The 18,026-nt window shown below is 48.0% G+C and overlaps 1 protein-coding gene across 1 annotated transcript in view; it reads right to left on the bottom strand.

Annotated features, from left to right (window-relative positions):
- The window catches only part of LOC311326054 (neurexin-1a-like), a gene marked incomplete at both ends in the record, with an annotated part of 227,473 nt that overhangs the window by 187,617 nt on the left and 21,830 nt on the right, over positions 1–18,026 (bottom strand). Inside the window, 2 exons of the mRNA XM_084458892.1 lie at positions 15,528–15,575; positions 16,760–16,789. Coding sequence (XP_084315018.1) covers positions 15,528–15,575; positions 16,760–16,789 — 78 coding nt within the window. The remainder of the gene's footprint in view (positions 1–15,527; positions 15,576–16,759; positions 16,790–18,026) is intronic.

The raw sequence follows: 18,026 nt of genomic DNA, 5'->3' as shown, positions 1-18,026 counted from the left end.
CTCCTCCTTCTCACCCTCCCTCTCTCCTGACCTCCTCCCTCTTTCCTTGCGGCCCGCGCGTCAGTCATTAATAACGCTCGCCGCTGTGTTTTCACCGCTACTCCGAGCAGCGCCTCCTTGTCACCCGGCAACAAATTAATTCCACTTGTTTATCTGTGGCTCCAAGGCCGCGAGGCGGGGGAGAACTGTTTATGGCGGAGCGGGAGGAGGAGTTATGGACGGCGTGTTCACTCTGACAGGACCATTTGTTTCTCCTGCATGACTCAAGATAAAGTTCATAACAATAATTTTGATAACAAAACTCCTTTGTCAACGACTCCCCCCCCCCCCCCCCTCCCCACACTCCCTTCTTATCTGACCATCGATGTCTGTTTTTAGGAGAGCAGTGGCCAATGTGGAGGAAGGAGAACACAAAAAGGAGGTGATGAATCTCTGTCGGTCGGCGCCATGCTCTGCCACCTGACCGAACCTCAGCACGGGGCTGGAGGAATGACCTCTGAACCTCAGCATGGGGCTGGAGGAATGACCTCTGAACCTCAGCATGGGGCTGGAGGAATGACCTCTGAACCTCAGCATGGGGCTGGATGAATGACCTCTGAACCTCAGCATGGGGCTGGATGAATGACCTCTGAACCTCAGCATAGGGCTGGAGGAATGACCTCTGAACCTCAGCATGGGGCTGGAGGAATGACCTCTGAACCTCAGCACGGGGCTGGAGGAATGACCTCTGAACCTCAGCATGGGGCTGGAGGAATGACCTCTGAACCTTAGCATGGGGCTGGAGGAATGACCTCTGAACCTCAGCATGGGGCTGGAGTAATATTATAATATTGTGTAGCAGTAACACATGCTAATACAGTAATTAATGTCATCCTGCACAGAGCGTTGAAGCCACTTGACTAAATACAGTAACCTGACCTGTAAAGGTCGGCTCTGGAGACCCTGAGGGTCAGTAGGGCTCCCTGACCCAGGATCACATGCAGCTTAACACTGTCAGGATCACATGCAGCTTAACACTGTCAAACAAGCATCCTCTTTGCTAGGCAGCGGGCTAGAGAAGTCTTACCCTCCAGACTGCTGTACATCACCATGGCAATACACCCCCAGCCAGATAGTAACTATGACTACCAGCCAGCCAGGTCCCAGAGCACCAGGAGCTATGCTCCCCTCCCCTAACCTCTATCCCTCCCTCCTTCCGAACATCTCCCCCTCTCTCCCTGCCACCAAACTTTTCTCCTTCTCGTCCACTCTCCCTCCCTCCCTCCCTCCCTCCCTCCCTCCCTCCCTCCCAGCCTCCACTGACAGTGAGGGATGGTTTTAATAGACCTGGAACAGCCTGTCAGCAGTCTCCAAACCTCCATGTTAGGAGGATCCTCACCTCACCCCTCCTCTCTCTCTCTCTCTCTCTCTCTCCCTCCCCCCCCCCCCCCCCCCCTCTCTCTCTCTCTCTCTCCCCCACTCTCTTTCTCCTCTCTTCAGCTCCCTTGGGTCTTGCAGGAGCGGTTTTTGAGGAATCAGAGGTGAATTTGTATCTGCTGGTTTAAACAGGGTTGCTAGTCAAGTCTGTGTGATCTCCCAGAGCAGTGACTGGTGGCAGCAGTGAGTCAGCCGGAGCTGAGCTGAGAGACAGGCATGGTGCGTGTAGACAGGACAGTGTAGACAGGACAGTGTAGACAGTTTAGCGAGCGAGGCGGGTGCAGTCTGCCGTGTGCCACTCTGCTTGGGAGAGCTGCAGCATCCTCTCCAGACCTGGTCCGGCCAGCCCACTAGTTACAGTCCAACTCCAAACATGGCTCATGTTAAGTAGCTTCTGTGCTGCATCATTTACAGTAATTATGCCAGGGACTCTGGCACTGGCGATAACCTTGTCTGGACCGAACTTTACACCCCAGCTAGCGCTAAAATAAGCAAGCAATTAGACAGGCCAAAGCAAATCTGGCAAATGTATTCATAAAGAGAGGAGGAGGTGGAGGAGAGGTGGAGAGGAGGAGGGAGGGGAGAGGAGGAGGGAGGGGAGCTAAACATCTCAGGGTTTAGATGGAGACATTTTGTTTCCTGCTATAACATCCTTCCTGGTTGTGGCTTGTTTACAACAGCGCCGGTCCCAGTGTCTGTTTTCAGAGCTGTGCAGTATGTTCTACTGTCTGGTTCACAACCCTCTGTCTGTTTCTCAGTGTGCTGATACAGTACAGCTCTGTAGCCTGTGTGATGATAGCTATAATCAGAATCAGTATTATTATGTTTTGAATGTTGAAAAACTGCATGGCAATAAAAACAAATTCAGATTCTATCTAGCTTGTTTGATGATAGTGCTGCACTATCTAGCTTGTTTCTCTGTTATAATGTAGTGCAGCTCTGTTTCTCTATTATAATACAGCTCAGCTCTATCTAGCCTGTTTGTCTGTTATAGTGTAGCTCTATGTAACCTGGTCCCTCCAGGACAACTTGTTAAATTTCAGACTTAATGATGCACAAGGGATCGTCAGCCTGTATGTGCAGGCCTATTTCTGTTCCTGCACAGCCCCTAAATTACAGCCCTATTACGTCCGCAGCACCACACATAAAATACCACAAGGTACAACATCAGGCATGAGCCCACACATCACTCACTAAACCAGGGGTCCAAACCTCCAAATACTTCCCTCAATGTTACACAGACGCACGAAAGGAGCATTGCAATGTTTACAATAGTAAATCTGTTTTAATTACCTTGAGAGATACAGCGCACTCCTGAAATACAGTGCGTTGACCGTAACAAACATGGTGGTCAGCAGGACGACAAACAGAAAGGTCAAAAGGGTACAAACAGCAGTTTCACTGGTGGACTGGATGAGGTTGGGCTGGCTGGTTGGCTGCCTGATTAACCGACTGGGCTGATTGGCTGGTAAAGGCTGAGCTGATTGGGCGGGTGAGGGCCAGCTATGTGTGCAGGCCTCTGGTTGGCTAAGTGGTGAATGCTAGCTGCTAGCGGCGCAGAGACACTGTATTGCGTTAGGATTATTTCATGCTCCGCTTGGTGAAATCAGCCCCATCCATGCCAACCTCCTCTGGGCTGCTGAGGTAATTACTTCTGATTGGCAGCTCCCCCCGGCATAATCAGCTGAGGACTGAAGCAGACGGGTCGGCAGCACATTCTGGTTAAAGATCAGAACCATTAGGACAAATCATGTCAGACTTAGGAGCCCTTCAGGCCTGGGGGCCGATGTCACAGTCAGTAGCCTGCTGGTGGACAGGCTGGCTGGTGTGTGACTGAGCTGCTGTCTGCAATGCCTGCTTCACGTCAAGATTAGCATCTATAAACTGGCTTTTTTAGATGTGGAGCTACCGGGAAGAAACGCAGGACGAATAGGCGATTGACGCCGTTTACATCACCGGTGGACGAGGCTTTCTGTTGTTTTTCTGGCGCGTCACGTTTGACACACAAACGCACTGGTAAAGGGGCGAAGGTTCGAGCAAGCAGTAGTGGCTTGTGAACAGTCCTGGGCTACGTCCCGAATCGCATACTTCCATATTATATAGTATGCCAAAAATAGATGTAGTATGTTCTAATACGTAGTCACATGCAATATGGCAAAAATATCACGTGCGTTTGAGGCATTACCTCACGGATCTTCTCCGAATCTGCAGCTGGGTAGGCTACGTTTTGCAACAAAAAAAGCCGTAATTGTTGCAACATAACATCGGCCACTGCATCGGCCGATGCCGATGTTCGGCCGATGTTCGGCCGATGCATCGGTGCATCCCTACTAGTTTATCGTGGTAGGCCTACACAATTGTATAAAACCGAATTAGAAGAGGATTTCATGAGTTAAGGTTAACACCTAGGCGAAAGTGAAAGTCGCCTAAGATCGGCTCTCAGGAAACCATAGCTGCTGCATGTATGAGGAGGACACACCGGCCCATCTCTTCAGCTCAGGACACACCGGCCATCTCTTCAGCTCAGGACACACCCACCCATCTCTTCAGCTCAGGACACACCCACCCATCTCTTCAGCTCAGGACACACAGACCCATCTCTTCAGAGGAGGACACACCCGCCCATCTCTTCAGCTCAGGACACACCGGCCCATCTCTTCAGGACACACCCGCCCATCTCTTCAGCTCAGGACACACAGACCCATCTCTTCAGAGGAGGACACACCCGCCCATCTCCTCAGCTCAGGACACACCCGCCCATCTCTTCTGCTCAGCAACAAAAGAGACTGTAATCTTCTCCGCTGTCTAATTATAGTCCGGGGGCAGTAACAGCGGCAAATTCTATTATTCCCAAAATTAAGCAGATTAGAAACATCTTCATAACAATAACACCATTATGTATCACCTCCATCCCAGTCTAGGGCGACACCCATGCTTCCCATGAATAATAGATGAAGATGAATTCTCTCCTTTGTGTTTACTCCCTCTGGATTCCAAACCTATTACAGCGTTTCCATCCATCGAAATCCCTATCTTCTTAATGGGTGTAATTTGCTCCGTGGAATCAGCAGTGAGATCTCCCAGGTAATGTGAAGAGTTTCATCCTCTCTCGGTCTCTACAGTGCACTTCCATTAGCAGCCTCATAACATCAGCTGGAGCAAAGTCAATTACGGCGTAGGAGAACATGACACATAGTCATACTTGGCAAATGAAATTAATATGTCTCGCAGATGCCAAAGCTTGTACTGGACTCTGGGGAGGTTGGAGGTTGGGTCTATATCTGTTGGAGGTTGTATAGTCCTGTGGAGGTTCTACCTGGTGCTGTGGGGGGAGGTTCTGTCTCTGTATATGTTCTATTCCTGGCTCTCTCTCTGTGTGACCTGTCACTGGGCTGGGCTAATGAGTGCCCCCACGCCTCCTGGCCTCGCCCACCCCCCACCCCGGTCCCCACCCCGGCCTCTCTCCTCTGCCTCTCTCCAGGTGACCTCTGAGCTGGCAGCGAGGCAGCACAAAGCCAAGTGCCCGTGAAGCTAACCTTGGCTTTTTACCCCCCCCCACCCGTCCACCCACCCCTCTCTGCCTCACACACAGGTTATCGTGCCCAGGTCCCGCTCCTCATCACCACTGAGAGCTTCTGTGTAGCGTTCTGTCTTTTGCAGCTGCAGGGGCTCTTCATGTTTAGCCCGGACTCTGACCTATATCTGCCCGATGCCGTCCCTCCATCTTTCTCTCCTCATCTCTCTCCTCCTCATCGGTTTGTCTTTTATTTACCACAGAGACCCAGTCGCAGGGATTTAGGCTGCATGTCTTAATTCCTGAAAACCATCCTGTATAATCCTGCGTGTGTAGCAGGCCGTGTGAGAGAAGCGCTGAAACCTACACAGACAATGTGCTCTTTTCACCAGCGAGATAACCAGGCTAGGCTTCCACTTCCTGTCTGATGTGACAACCTGGCAACAACCAGACAGAGAACTAGTGATAGTGCAGCGTCAATTTCGATGCAAATGCTTTGAAGTAGCGTTTCATCCCCGAGGCAAGCGCACAATACCGTGCAGACGACCAGCCACTCATTGACAACAACAGCTGGATATCAACAAAGGGGTTGTGTGTGTGTCACAATATCACTACCCCCCACCCCCCATTTGTCCCTCTCTCCCCCTCTCTCTCTCTCCCTTCTGGCTTCTCTCTCTCTCTATGGGGTGTGGGCGATGCACAATCAAAGTTCAAGGTGATTTGGGAGAATAGAAGCAGGAGGAGAGATGGAGAAGAGGAATGAGAGGGGTTGGATGAGAGGGAAGAAAGAGGAAGTGCAGAGGTGACAAACAGCATTCTCTCTGAACCCACGCCTGGAACGCATATATGCTCTTTCACAGTTAATCCACATTGCATTCAAATCGCTTTTACTATTCTACTTTAGCCAAAATGGATAAATATTGTGAAACATGAAATCTTTCCCTCCGGGCGTCCTCCACACAAACACACACAAGCACGCACACACACACACATCCCAGAGAGAGAAAGAGAGAGGGGGGGAGAGAGAGAGAGAGAGTGGCAGAGACAGAAACGGAGAACGAGAGTTCTGCCTCCTCAGCAGTTTCCACAGCAGGCTGTGTCAGAAGCTCTGAGACGCCGCCTGACAGCCAAGCTGGATCTGGATCGGCCTCAATAAACACTTGTCCCTCACTGGGATGCCTCTGGAAAAACCTCAAATGAAAAGCATGGCAAAAGAACAACAAATAAAGCAGGCTTATTTTCCCGACAAAACAAACAAACACATGATTTTCAAGTGTATGTTTGGTCAGTGTTATCAGACCAAGACTTTCCACCCTGCTGGAGACAAAGTGATGAGAGCAGTAGTCTGGCTGGTGTGTTACAGTCTATTTTACGGGTGATTTATAGGTCTGGCAACCCTGCTACGGTTCTCCATTAGAAAATAAGAGCAAATTATTCTGATCAATAGTGTCACATTTCACACACTGTGATTCATGACACTTTTAACCTGCACTGGGAGCGGCGTCCTGCTGTGTGCCTGGCTGTGTGTCTATGGCCGTGGTAAACAGACACTTAGTCTGTGATTAAAGATGGGACCTGGGCTATTTATACCAGACAGGGGAGGTCTGCACACAGCCCAGAGGTTAATGGCATGCTGCTCTATTATGACAGGGACAAGTGCTTAATTGTCCAGGTTGGGATGTGCATATGAGGAGGGGAGGGCGGTAGAAACAGGCTGAATATGCACACAGTACTCTCTCAGCCAAATGATACATCCCACTGTTACGCAAGACATGAATCATATGCTACGAAAAACAAAAACCTATTTACATTCAATCGAAGGGGAGGGGGGCAGAGAGAGAAAAAGAGAGTCGGAGAGAGAGAATAAAATGTGAGAGAGAGGTGGAGAGAGAGTGAGAGAGAGAGTGTGAGAGAGAGGTGGAGAGTGTGAGGGAGAGAGAGAGAGAGAGTGTGTGAGAGAGAGAGAGGTGGAGAGAGAGTGTGAGGGAGAGAGAGAGAGAGAGAGAGAGAGAGAGAGAGAGAGAGAGGGAGAGAGAGAGAATGAAAGCATGGTTCTCTCCCCCCGGTCATGCTGGTTCTGGTTCATAATGGTGTAGGCCTTCTGAGACAAATTGCCGCTGACCCCTGTGGATTTTCCAGGGCGACTTGATTGGAAATGGACTATTCAATTTCCCACAGGGAGCCTTGGCATTTCATGGCACGATTCATTTCAAAGACATTCACTTTTGGCCTTTTCAAGAATCAGAGAAAATAATATTAAACTGCAGCCAGGTCAGTATTACATTTGCAATCACTGACTAATGGGATGCCTATTCACTGAATCTACAGTACATTCAAAAATCACACCCAGGTGGTGAAGTAAGAGGTTTATAAGCAATCTCTACTGCCCTCTACTACTGGTGTACAACAGTATTGGCGACTCCCGATTGGTCTAACCTCATAAATCAGCCTGACCCCTGTGTTGACAGGGATGATGCTTGATGGGAATCTCCATCACCAGGGTGATGCGATACGCATCTTGATGCATTGCCCAACGATCTTCTGGGCATACTTTAAAGATACATGAAGTAACTAGGGAATAAATAACTAAATAAATGCATTACTATTAAATACATGTATGTATTACTAAAATAAATGGCCACACTGGCATTACAGTTAGCTAACTAGCTAGATACTGTAGCAAACAGGCTAATCCAGAACAAATTGGTGTAAAAAATAATTCACAAGAATGCAGGAAATGATGTGTTTGACACTGTAAATGTCAGGGCTCCCTTAATGTTTGGGTTAGTTGACATTCTTGCTCTGCCTCTGCAGACAGCAAACACAGATCAGTCGGCTACACCTGACATTGGATTATTCCATTAGCCTACTTTTCCTGATGTTTTAGGTTTTTGCCATGGTATCGTTTCAGTATCAGTATTGAGACTTTTAGCAGGTACGTTATCGAATTTATAATTTTGGTATCGTGACAACACTAGTCGGAAGAAGCAGCAAACATGTCGGACGACAATGAGAAGATTCATGCTGCACCTCCACAATTCAAATCGCACATCTGGAAGAAATTCGGCAGGTAAAAAAAATCGCAATAAATCGTCATATCGAATCGCAATATTACAGAATCGCAATTGCCACAAAAATGGCAATATAAATCCTAGGGATGAGCCCTTCGGTTTGAAATAAAGCCTAAGTCCAATATGCCATAGGCTAACACAATAGTCTAGTCCAACGCTAGTCTCACGTAACATAGTTTGCTCAGTGTCAACATTATCTATGCCTCCAGGTGCAGTGTGATTGACACATTCCTCAGAAATTGATGCACCCATTCTTTTTCTTCTAATATTTAGCACCTGGCCGTCTCACATTTTGCCACCCTTGCCAAAGTGCTGCTCTAGGCAACTGCCTAGATCACCTCGATGGACGCGCCGGCCATGATAATGCATCCCAGATGTGTCTTCCGTCAAAAATAGACCTGCTGTCCATTTCTACCGGAGCTCTACGGAGAGCCGTTCTGGGACACTTCTGTGCCGCAACACATCTGGTGGAAACACAATCATTGTCTAGAATGGCCATGGTCAACTCCAGCTAACCGGAAAGGCTTTCTCCAGACTTAATGCTACTTCAACGTCCAAACGAGACCTAAGAGCTCTAGGAGAGATAGAATGCAGGATAAGTAAATGAACAGAGAAGAAGAGGGGTGGCTTCCCATCCGTGGCGGGTGTAGAAGTGTCTCCCCCTTTTATCTATTTCCTGCTCAGATTCTCCCATTCCATTTCTGCAGGCCAAGAAATTGAGTTTTTCATCCCTTCAGTTTCTGATCTTCATCGACCAGCGGCATCGATCTGCGGTCTCTCTCTCTCTCTCTCTCTCTTTCTCTCTCTCTCTCTCCACCTGGGAGGCTGCTTAGCCTGGCTGCCATCGATCCCTTCATTCCACACTATTCCTCTCCCTTTCTTTAGCTGTGGGAGAATTGATATGCTTGTCTTTCCCTTGCAATGAATATATTTTGGGAGGGCAGCATTGATAAATACTAATTCAAAGTTAGTCCTTGCATTTTTCTGATCCCAACGACAACAACACAGAGGGCTGTCAACCTGATGCTGCTGAATCCTACATTCATCCCCAGGGGGGTGCTGTTATGACTGGCAACTGGCTACTGTAATAGAGAAATTCAAATATATCATCTTGGCTAGTCTAATGTGACATCTAGATGGCAATAATAGCGGAAATAATGAAGATGTTTTGAGTACATCTGTGGTGGTGATAGGATAGCATTCATATACAAAGAGAGGACGAGTAGTTGTTTTGTTGTATATTGTATAATAGTAATTAAAGAAAAACAAGAGTATGCACTAGCAGAGTTTCTCAGCAGAAAATACGTTCTTCTGACTGGATTTGGCAAAATTAGACCTGTTTATTTATTTATTTTTTACGCTGATTGGCTGAAGGAGTTTGTCTGTCAAAGCAAGTACTCCTGCCCACTCAAATCGCTCGGGGCGGCAGTCCAGACTCATCGAGAAAACGTCCCAAAAAAATGGTGATGACTGGTTTACCAGGCTTGGTGGAACGCGCTTTGAAATCCATACCTACCAAAACCGAATAACCAGCTAACATTAGCTGATTCAAGAAACTTGCTGCTTAACCTGTCAACTTTATCTGACAATGGGTCAGTGAAAATGTGTCCTTTTTTCCGCCTTGCTGTAGCCATTGCCAGTGGTCTCTTATTAGCGTGGCGTCTCCTGTGATTCACTCACCAACATAAATATGCTAATGCACGCACGTGTTTTTATTCCTCCCGAATGATGAGTAACTTCAGATAGAAAAAAATATCTGTTTCCATTGCATCATCTGTGCCTTTGTGAATAACATATCTGTATTCAGGCACTTCCCTCGTAGCTACTGTAGGGATCTCCTCCTCCATTCACATTCATGCTGTTCCCTCCATGAGTCCCTCCTCAATTACCTCAGCTTGCCTCACGATCCCACATCCTTCCTCTCTCCACAGTACCTCTCTCTCTCTCTCTCTCTCTAAAAGAACTCACTCTATCTTTCGTCTTTCTGTTTTTCTCTCCGTCTGTCTCCTCGCCTCCTGTTTCCCGACCTGCACCCTTGCTGTGGTAATGTACTGTGGAGCTGGAGTGCTGTCTTGTCAATCCACCATGTCAGACACAAATCTCTCCAGGCAATTACAGGCCTTTCCCCCAGCCCTCCGGGAGTTTCCAGCCTCCTCTCTGCTGGTTCCAACACCACCTCCCATCCACTGCTGTGACCCGGCATACAAACAGCCTCGCTGGGGAGACGAGCCAGCAGGTATGGGTGAATCAGAGTTAAGTGGGAGAGTTAAGGCAGCAATCACCCATGTCTTTCCGTGTCTGCAGCTGTTTTTCATTTCAACATTTATGTGAAGACAGAAAGACAGACTCCCACTGGCACTGATGACATCACACCACTCAGCCCGGGGCTCACTCTCAGGCTGATCTGAAACCATTAACAATTCATCATCCTCATCGGCACGAATAAAGAGAGTGCGAGTACACATCCCAAATTACAGACCGTTACATTGGATATGATTGGAAATCAACTCAACAAACATTAGTCTTCCATTACACCCCAGCTGTATTGATGTGCCATTCAGCTGTTAGTCAGACAAACTGTAATACTTTGTCGTACCTTGTGGTGAGAGCAACAATGACAGTGGCAGCGGCGGTAAGACAATATTACCAGCCGCAACCACGAGGGACAGAGATAGATATTTTTAGGGCATTTCTGCTTTATTGGGATAGGATAGTGAAGATTGACAGGAAATGTGGGGGAGAGAGAGGGGGGGGGGGGGGGGACATGAAGCACAGGGTCTGTGACGGATTCAAACTCAGGTGTCGTGGATTTTTTCTAATAATAAAGAAAAAGAGTAGTTGAGAATGCCAAGGTTCATCTTTGCAAGTCCAAGCTGGTTACTTTTATTCCAAATAGTTCACGGATTTGAAGAAAAAAAACATGAATAAACACTGGGTATCACCCATACATGCATATTCAAAACTTCACTAACCAATTATCAGTGAGAAGGCTAGGGCTGAACTGTGCATTAACAGTGATGAAAGATAGCTGGGAGGAGGGGACCCCTGGAGGAGGGGGGGGGGGGGTCTCCTGCCATAAAACCCTTAAGGCCTGGGGAAGCGGTGTCAGGACAAACAAACAGGAGACAGATGTACAAATGTAGATTTCCTATGACAATGTCTTGAACATAGAATACACTTATTTAAATGTATCTATTACACAGGCCGCCCAGTGGTAGGGCTAGCCTTTATGGCACGCGCTTTACGGTACTCTGTCTTCCGACTGGATTTGGCAAAAGTTTTGTTATGCTGATTGGTTGAAGGAGTTAGTCTGTCAAGGCAAGTACTCCCACCCACTGAAATCATTCGAGATCGGGGGACGGTCAGACTGATCTACGGAGAGAAACTGAAAGTGAGCTTGCTAGATCAGGATGGTTTCACGAGGCTACCAAGGCCCAGCACCAGAGCCCAAGGCCCAACACCAGGGCCCAGTACCAGTTCCCTGCCCCAGGCTCTAGCACTGGGCCCCAAGACCCAACACCAGGGCCCAGTACCAGATCCCCGCCAGGCTCTAGCACTGGGCCCCAAGACCCAACACCAGGGCCCAGTACCAGTTCCCCACCAGGCTCTAGCACTGGGCCCCAACACCCAACACCAGGCCCCAGTACCAGTTCCCTGCACCAGGCCCTAGTACCAGTTCCCTGCCCCAGGCTCTAACACTGGGCCCCAAGACCCAACACCAGGGCCCAACACCAGGCCCCAGTACCAGGCTCTAACACTGGGCCCCAACACCCAACACCAGGGCCCAGTACCAGTTCCCTGCCCCAGGATCTAGCACTGGGCCCCAACACCCAGCATCCCTGTTCTCCCCCACCCCAACACCAAGACTTCGCCAGACCCAATTCGCAAAAATAAGAGGGTTAGGAGCTGCTGAGTATCAATTTCCAAGAAGTGTTATCAACGGTCGCAGACAAAAATGCATCCAGACGGAACTGGATAGACCTATAACCAATCAGAGCAACGAGACGTGGGTTACTCGTATCATCGTTTATCAAACCTGCCCCATATTAAATAAGCTGTTGTGACTGGCATGGCCAAATAGGCTGCCAGGTGGATCTCAGTCAAATGGGATCGCGGCCAGACTGATCTGCGGAAACAGAATGTGAGCTCACGTGATCAGGATGGTGAAGCCAGGTTATGTGGTCGCCAGCTAGCTATCTTACAAGGACGCTGGATTACTCTCTGTTAAACGGTAGGACAAGCATATTCTTGATATGTATATTCTCTTTAGCCCTAAGAAGAGGAAGCTGGGGGGAAATAAAACTTGAGCCTTTGGGATTCCTCTGAGCTGTAACAAGAACCTTGAGGAGAAAAGGGGATTTGAACACATACTTAAGCAAAACCAAGCCATAGTCGAGATGACAAGTGTAATCCAACAAGCCCTGGAGGACTCAGGCGTGGAGATGGGCTTGCTGCACATTTACAAGAGACAAGTTACAGGATTTTACACGACTTTAATCACTCCGACAGCTTGGACTCGTATGGACAGGCGGGATGAAAGGTTACAAATACTAATCACCTTTAAGCCACCAAAGAGCCTAAACATGTTGAAGTGTTACTGTTAGCGCTGTTACAGTACATTTCCATATGCCCTCATGTGCTCGTGAGCTGCATGCAAAGCAACAGCTCTTGCTCAGGTGAGAAGCAAAAACCATGAATAATAATGACTGCTTGACTCCTTGCTCGATCCTTCCTGTCCCCGAGAGCGGCCGGCCGGCAGACTGCTGTGACAACAACAACACCCTCTCTCCACACTGGTGACCAGAAGCAGGCCATTATGAAAGAAGAATACACGTAAACTGAGTGTCTCTCTCTCTCTCTCTCTCTCTCTCTCTCTCTCTGCAGTCAAAGCCTGGCTTTGAAACCATCCATGTGTCTGAGAATGGCCAAAGAGGGGCACAGAAAGAGGAAATTACAGGGAAGAATGAGAATGTAAGTAGGTCAGAGACTGAGATAAAAAGTCGGTTTCACTTTGTTCTATCAAAATCAATTACGCAGGCTGCCAGACTCTGAAGTTACCTGGCCAAGATAAATAGTTAAGTTCTTATGCAAACAGCTAACTACAGGATGCAGAGATCCAAGTGAAACTGAGGCATAAACATACAAATAAACTCAAGTATTTGAGTGATTTTCCTATTTATTTGTCAGAGGATTTGCACGGCATAATTAAAAGGGGACATTTCCATTAAAAAAAAATCCAAAGCAATTAGACTAAATAGTAGAGTAATTTAGCTAAAGCACAGTTGTACCTGTAAGCCAGGCGATGTCAGCTTGCAGGTCCACCTAATCTGTCCCCCTCTGTGATGACAGCAATTAAATGTGGCTGCTGTTGGTGTGACGCTGGCGTCATGACTGATCCCCTGGCCTGCTCTCTGGAGCTGGGTGGACATGGGGTTTTCAGCATCCGAGGGCCAGCTCAGTCGCTAAAAATACACACCTGCTTCCTCCAAAGAACCTAAACAAGATCCCTTATGCCCCATTCAGACTACACAATATTTAGGTCTTTCATGATGGTCACCGTGTCATATTAGGTGATCACAGTTCCATCAATTATTGCTGTGTTGTGGCCAGGAGACTGGCAACACTACACAAATGACCGCGACCGATCGTCATATGCCGTTTTTCACGACCATGAGTGTCATTGCGTGAGTTCAGGTAGTTTGGTGAAGAAATGTAGTCATGGAAGAAGCACTGTATTCAAGCTTTATTTATCCTCAAAATGATGGCGCATAATTCCAACTCCCCAGCAGAATCTGACTCCCCTTCACTATCTTAAACTATATGCACCACAACTAGGATATATATGCCACATTAAAACTACAGTTGAACAGTTGAAGTATTAAGTTTTCATCTGGGATTCATCCTTTTTTTATCTACCGTACCATCCAGGCACCTAAAGATGCAGGATAACCACAATAAATGTGAGGAGGGATAAATATGGTAATATAATACACGAATGTAGGCCTATTACTTGTAAACTATTACAGAGGACTAACTGGTCAATGCCCGGAATTAGAAACCATGTGCTGAGTCAGTTAAGTGGCTCGTCAGCGTTCTCCCAGCCCTCCCCGTGGCTCGCCTGCTGCCACCTCCACGCTGCCAGGGTGGAAACACACAGGCACCTGCAGACGCCACACAATCTGCTGCCAAAGGACCCGAGTCCAGGTACAGTAAAGCACACTGACTCTCCTGAGAGCCACTTTTGAAACACACCGCTATGGAGCAAATGTTAGACATTGAATGTGATATTTTAGGGTTGTTCACCGAGTAATTGTTGAATTGTTGAAGAGACACATTTGGCTGATAGATTATGAAGTTCAAACTCAGTTGAGACAGATGTTCAGCTACCTTATTACAAAACAACTTGAACAGACTAGCAAGTCTGACAAAATCTTCCAATTTCTAGTGAGCCATTGTCACCGTGAATGAGGCCTCTCAGCCTTGAACAAGCTGAGGGGGGACCAGACTGCTTCTGGACTCTGGATATCACAACTCAAGTACAGGTCAGCACACTCTAGAGGTCTCAGTATCCGTCCATTCTTCAGACGGGGAGATTCTAATCTCGCAGAGCTAAGGAACAGTGAAAATGCCGATATCAGACAACTGCAAGTTCGATCCGTGCCCCCGACAGGACAAGGGAAGGAGCTCACATATCAAGTCCGCATTACCGAAGAGACGGGAATAAACAGCACTTACCTTAGCAGGAAGACAGATCAGTGGTCTGTTGCCCCTGGGCCAACGTCAGATTTATACACACATCTGTAAATATATGTTTATATTCATGTCCGGGTGGTATTGCAAAGATGCAGGACCACATTCCGGTTTGAACGCCACAGGCAGCTATATTTACATTGATTTTCATGGATCTATAAACACTGGTTCTAATTGTCAGATTTAAGGGCTATTTGCACCGATTGTTTACAGTATCAATGGAGACCTCTTGATAGCATGCTGTGGTTTTATAAATACTGTACCGTTTTATAAATACCGTAATGTGAAATTAAGTAGCCAGCAACTGCAAATAAACCCAGCCGGCTCGCAGTGTGAAGCCTTACCTTGGTGTGCTATGTGTCCATATGGCAGGGAGATGATTAGACAAGTAATGCCCCACAGCAAATGCATTTTGGGAGACACTAAATGAACAGAATGTGTTTGGTTTTCTTTAACAGTGATGCACAATATCACACAGTTGACTAGAGTGATGAGGACGATAAATATGGAACACTTGAATGTCACGGTCTTCAAGTTGGCAAGGTAGGAAATCTTGCTTTGAAAAGAAGTGATTGAACAAATATAATATTTATCACTACAGGTGCTCAATAAATCATCGGACCGTCATTCAAGTTTTCCGCACAAAGACAGTTTTTGCACAAACAGTAAGAGCAGCCAAAGCCATTGCATTCGACAGAGCCCCTGTACAGTGATGAATGAGACAGATGTCATCCTCTACTTGACGAACCAACAGGTAAATAAGCACAGATGTTTACCTGGGATGCTGAGCAGAGACCTGAGGAGCCAGCCCTCTCCTCCCAGCCCTGGGGGGACAGGAGACGGGACACATCAGAGTCACTTACCCCCTGTGAGGAGTTGGGGGGCCTCAGACGAGGCAGGGGGGCCCCCGCACCGCTGGGGGTGACCCCAGGCAGGCTGGGACCCAACCCAGGACCATCCACACAAAGAAGAGGTTACCGTAGGGGAGGGCCGCGCTGCCGTCAGGACAGCTACCAGTGTGCCCGTTAGACACCCATGCATCAAGCAGAAATGACTCCGCCCACTCTGCATCGTTAACGCAGGAGCGCGAGGTAAAGCCAGCACCTACCTTGAGTACTGTGACACACACATCAGACGGCACACTCAGCGTTCGTACAGGCCCATGGCTTTATATACTTGCTTTCAGAAGCATATAAGGCCACAGACTTAGGAGGATCATATGAAGCGTTATTAGTACCTTTACTTTTTCCTATGAGGTCGGATGGAATGTTCCATGGAGAAAACATTTCCAGACGGAAGGAGGGACAGAGAGGAGAGGAGAGACGCCCGTAAGTGTCGTGACCGGAAGAGGCATAAGGAGAGAGCAGGGGCATGGTGGGTAAATGCGTGCAGAGATGAGAGCGAGGGACGACAGGATGGAATACCACTGAGGGTGCAGTCACTAGAAGGGGGGAGGGGGTGGGGGGGGGCTAAATGAGCAATATATCAGGTCCGGCTCGGCATCATGCTGGGGGGGGGGGTGGATCAGTCAGCCTGACAGGCAGATGGGGCTGTCCGTCAGATCACCACTGCAGCAGCTCACTCAGGCATGTCAGCAGTTAAGGACACCGGGCCCCCGTGTGATCTACCTCTACGTCTACCATGCAGCCCCGCTGGCATGTTAGTCAATAACACGTCAACATGCACCACGGCAACACAGACAGCAGGTTGCAGGAGACCATGAAGGGGTCTTAGAAATGTCACTATGAACAGTAAAAAAAAAAAAAACGAATTACAAAAAAACGCAATTTGTAGAAAGAGATGACAATAGAGGACATGTACGATAAAATAAATCACAACACGCATAATTGAACCGGCAAATAAAACATGGGAAGATACCAAACCAAGCAGGTGGGATGACATGGTCGAGCCCGAATACCTCATAGAGAGAGAGAGGGAGGGAGAGAAAGAGACATGGAGGGGGGAAGGGAGGATGGAGGCAGAGGAGGAGGAGGAACAGGATCCATACCTTGGTCGCCCATCATCAGGTGCGCCGGACCTTAAAGGAAGACAAGAGCACAGTCAGCAGAGAACAGGGGGATTATGGGAAGGCTGTGTCATGTGACACCCAGGCATTTGTCTGATGGCAGATGTCTGAGACGTTGGAGGAGGGGTGGGGCGGGATGGGGTTGGGGGGGGGGGGGGGGGGTCAGAGACAGACAAGGTGGGGATGATGAGCATGTACTCAACCGACTGGTTGCTATGCTTCATCAGTAAAACTTACTGAGAGATAGTTACTGTCAGTGGCGATTGCTGGTTACCCTGAAACAGGCTTCTGTTCTGACAGCTGTGTTGCTTCAATGGCTCAGCGTGCTACTAACCGTTTTCTGCCTCCCCTAGTGCCTCTCTCTCTCTCTCCCTCCTATCTTCTAACCAGGTCCAGTGGATGCCCCACTGTTGCCCGCAAACCACCCTGAGTTCGATTGATACCCCCGTGTCAGCTGTGGATGTTGTAGTATTTAGTTAACACACACACACACGCACACACAGACACACATCAGTCCACATCCGGCTTAGGCCTGGACCTGATGCTCTTAGCCTTTCTTTCCCTGAAAATGTAATTTAATGTAATTTATTGCTCTATAAATGTTCTTAGCCGTTAGACAAACAATGGTGCTTAGCCATTGTTGTCATATGATGGCTCTGTAGTTTATTTAGTGTGTCCCTAAAAGCTTGGTTGTTTCGGCCTAAATATTGCCCTCTTATTTGCTCGCTCTCAAATTATTGGCCTTTGTTGACGTGTTAAAAAACATCAGTAGGCTGGGCTACTGTAGTTTTCCTGTATGTTTTTACATATAAAAATGCCAATGCTCAGCGCCCTTCTGGTGCCGTGAAACCTCTCACCAGGGCATGCTTTGAAAGTGCACCCCCCAAAAAAATTGCGTGTGCTGCGCGTGCGTGCTTCGTTGGTCCTGGCTTATCCGGTTCTAAGACCCACCAGACGCCACTGGCTACTGTCCGAATATCAAGAGTTGTTAGCTTCTAGATCTAGATGAGGGACGGCCTTGACCACCCGCCCTGTACCTCCGCCAACGCCAACAGACGTCCTCAGATGACTCACGCTCCACAGATCTCACTCTCCAAGGATAAAAACTATTTATAGACGTACATTGTTAGAAAATTTGTAGTTGGACAGGGCAAAGTCTTGTTATCGTCCCTCAATAAACGGTAAATGAACCTACCCTCTAAAAGCCTTCTGTAATAGCTTTGACTAATATTGTGAATCACCTGTAATC

This window comes from Borostomias antarcticus (assembly GCF_949987555.1).
Source record: "Borostomias antarcticus genome assembly, chromosome: 25".
Classification (NCBI taxonomy): domain Eukaryota; kingdom Metazoa; phylum Chordata; class Actinopteri; order Stomiiformes; family Stomiidae; genus Borostomias; species Borostomias antarcticus.
This window is presented reverse-complemented; position numbering and strand designations above follow the sequence as displayed.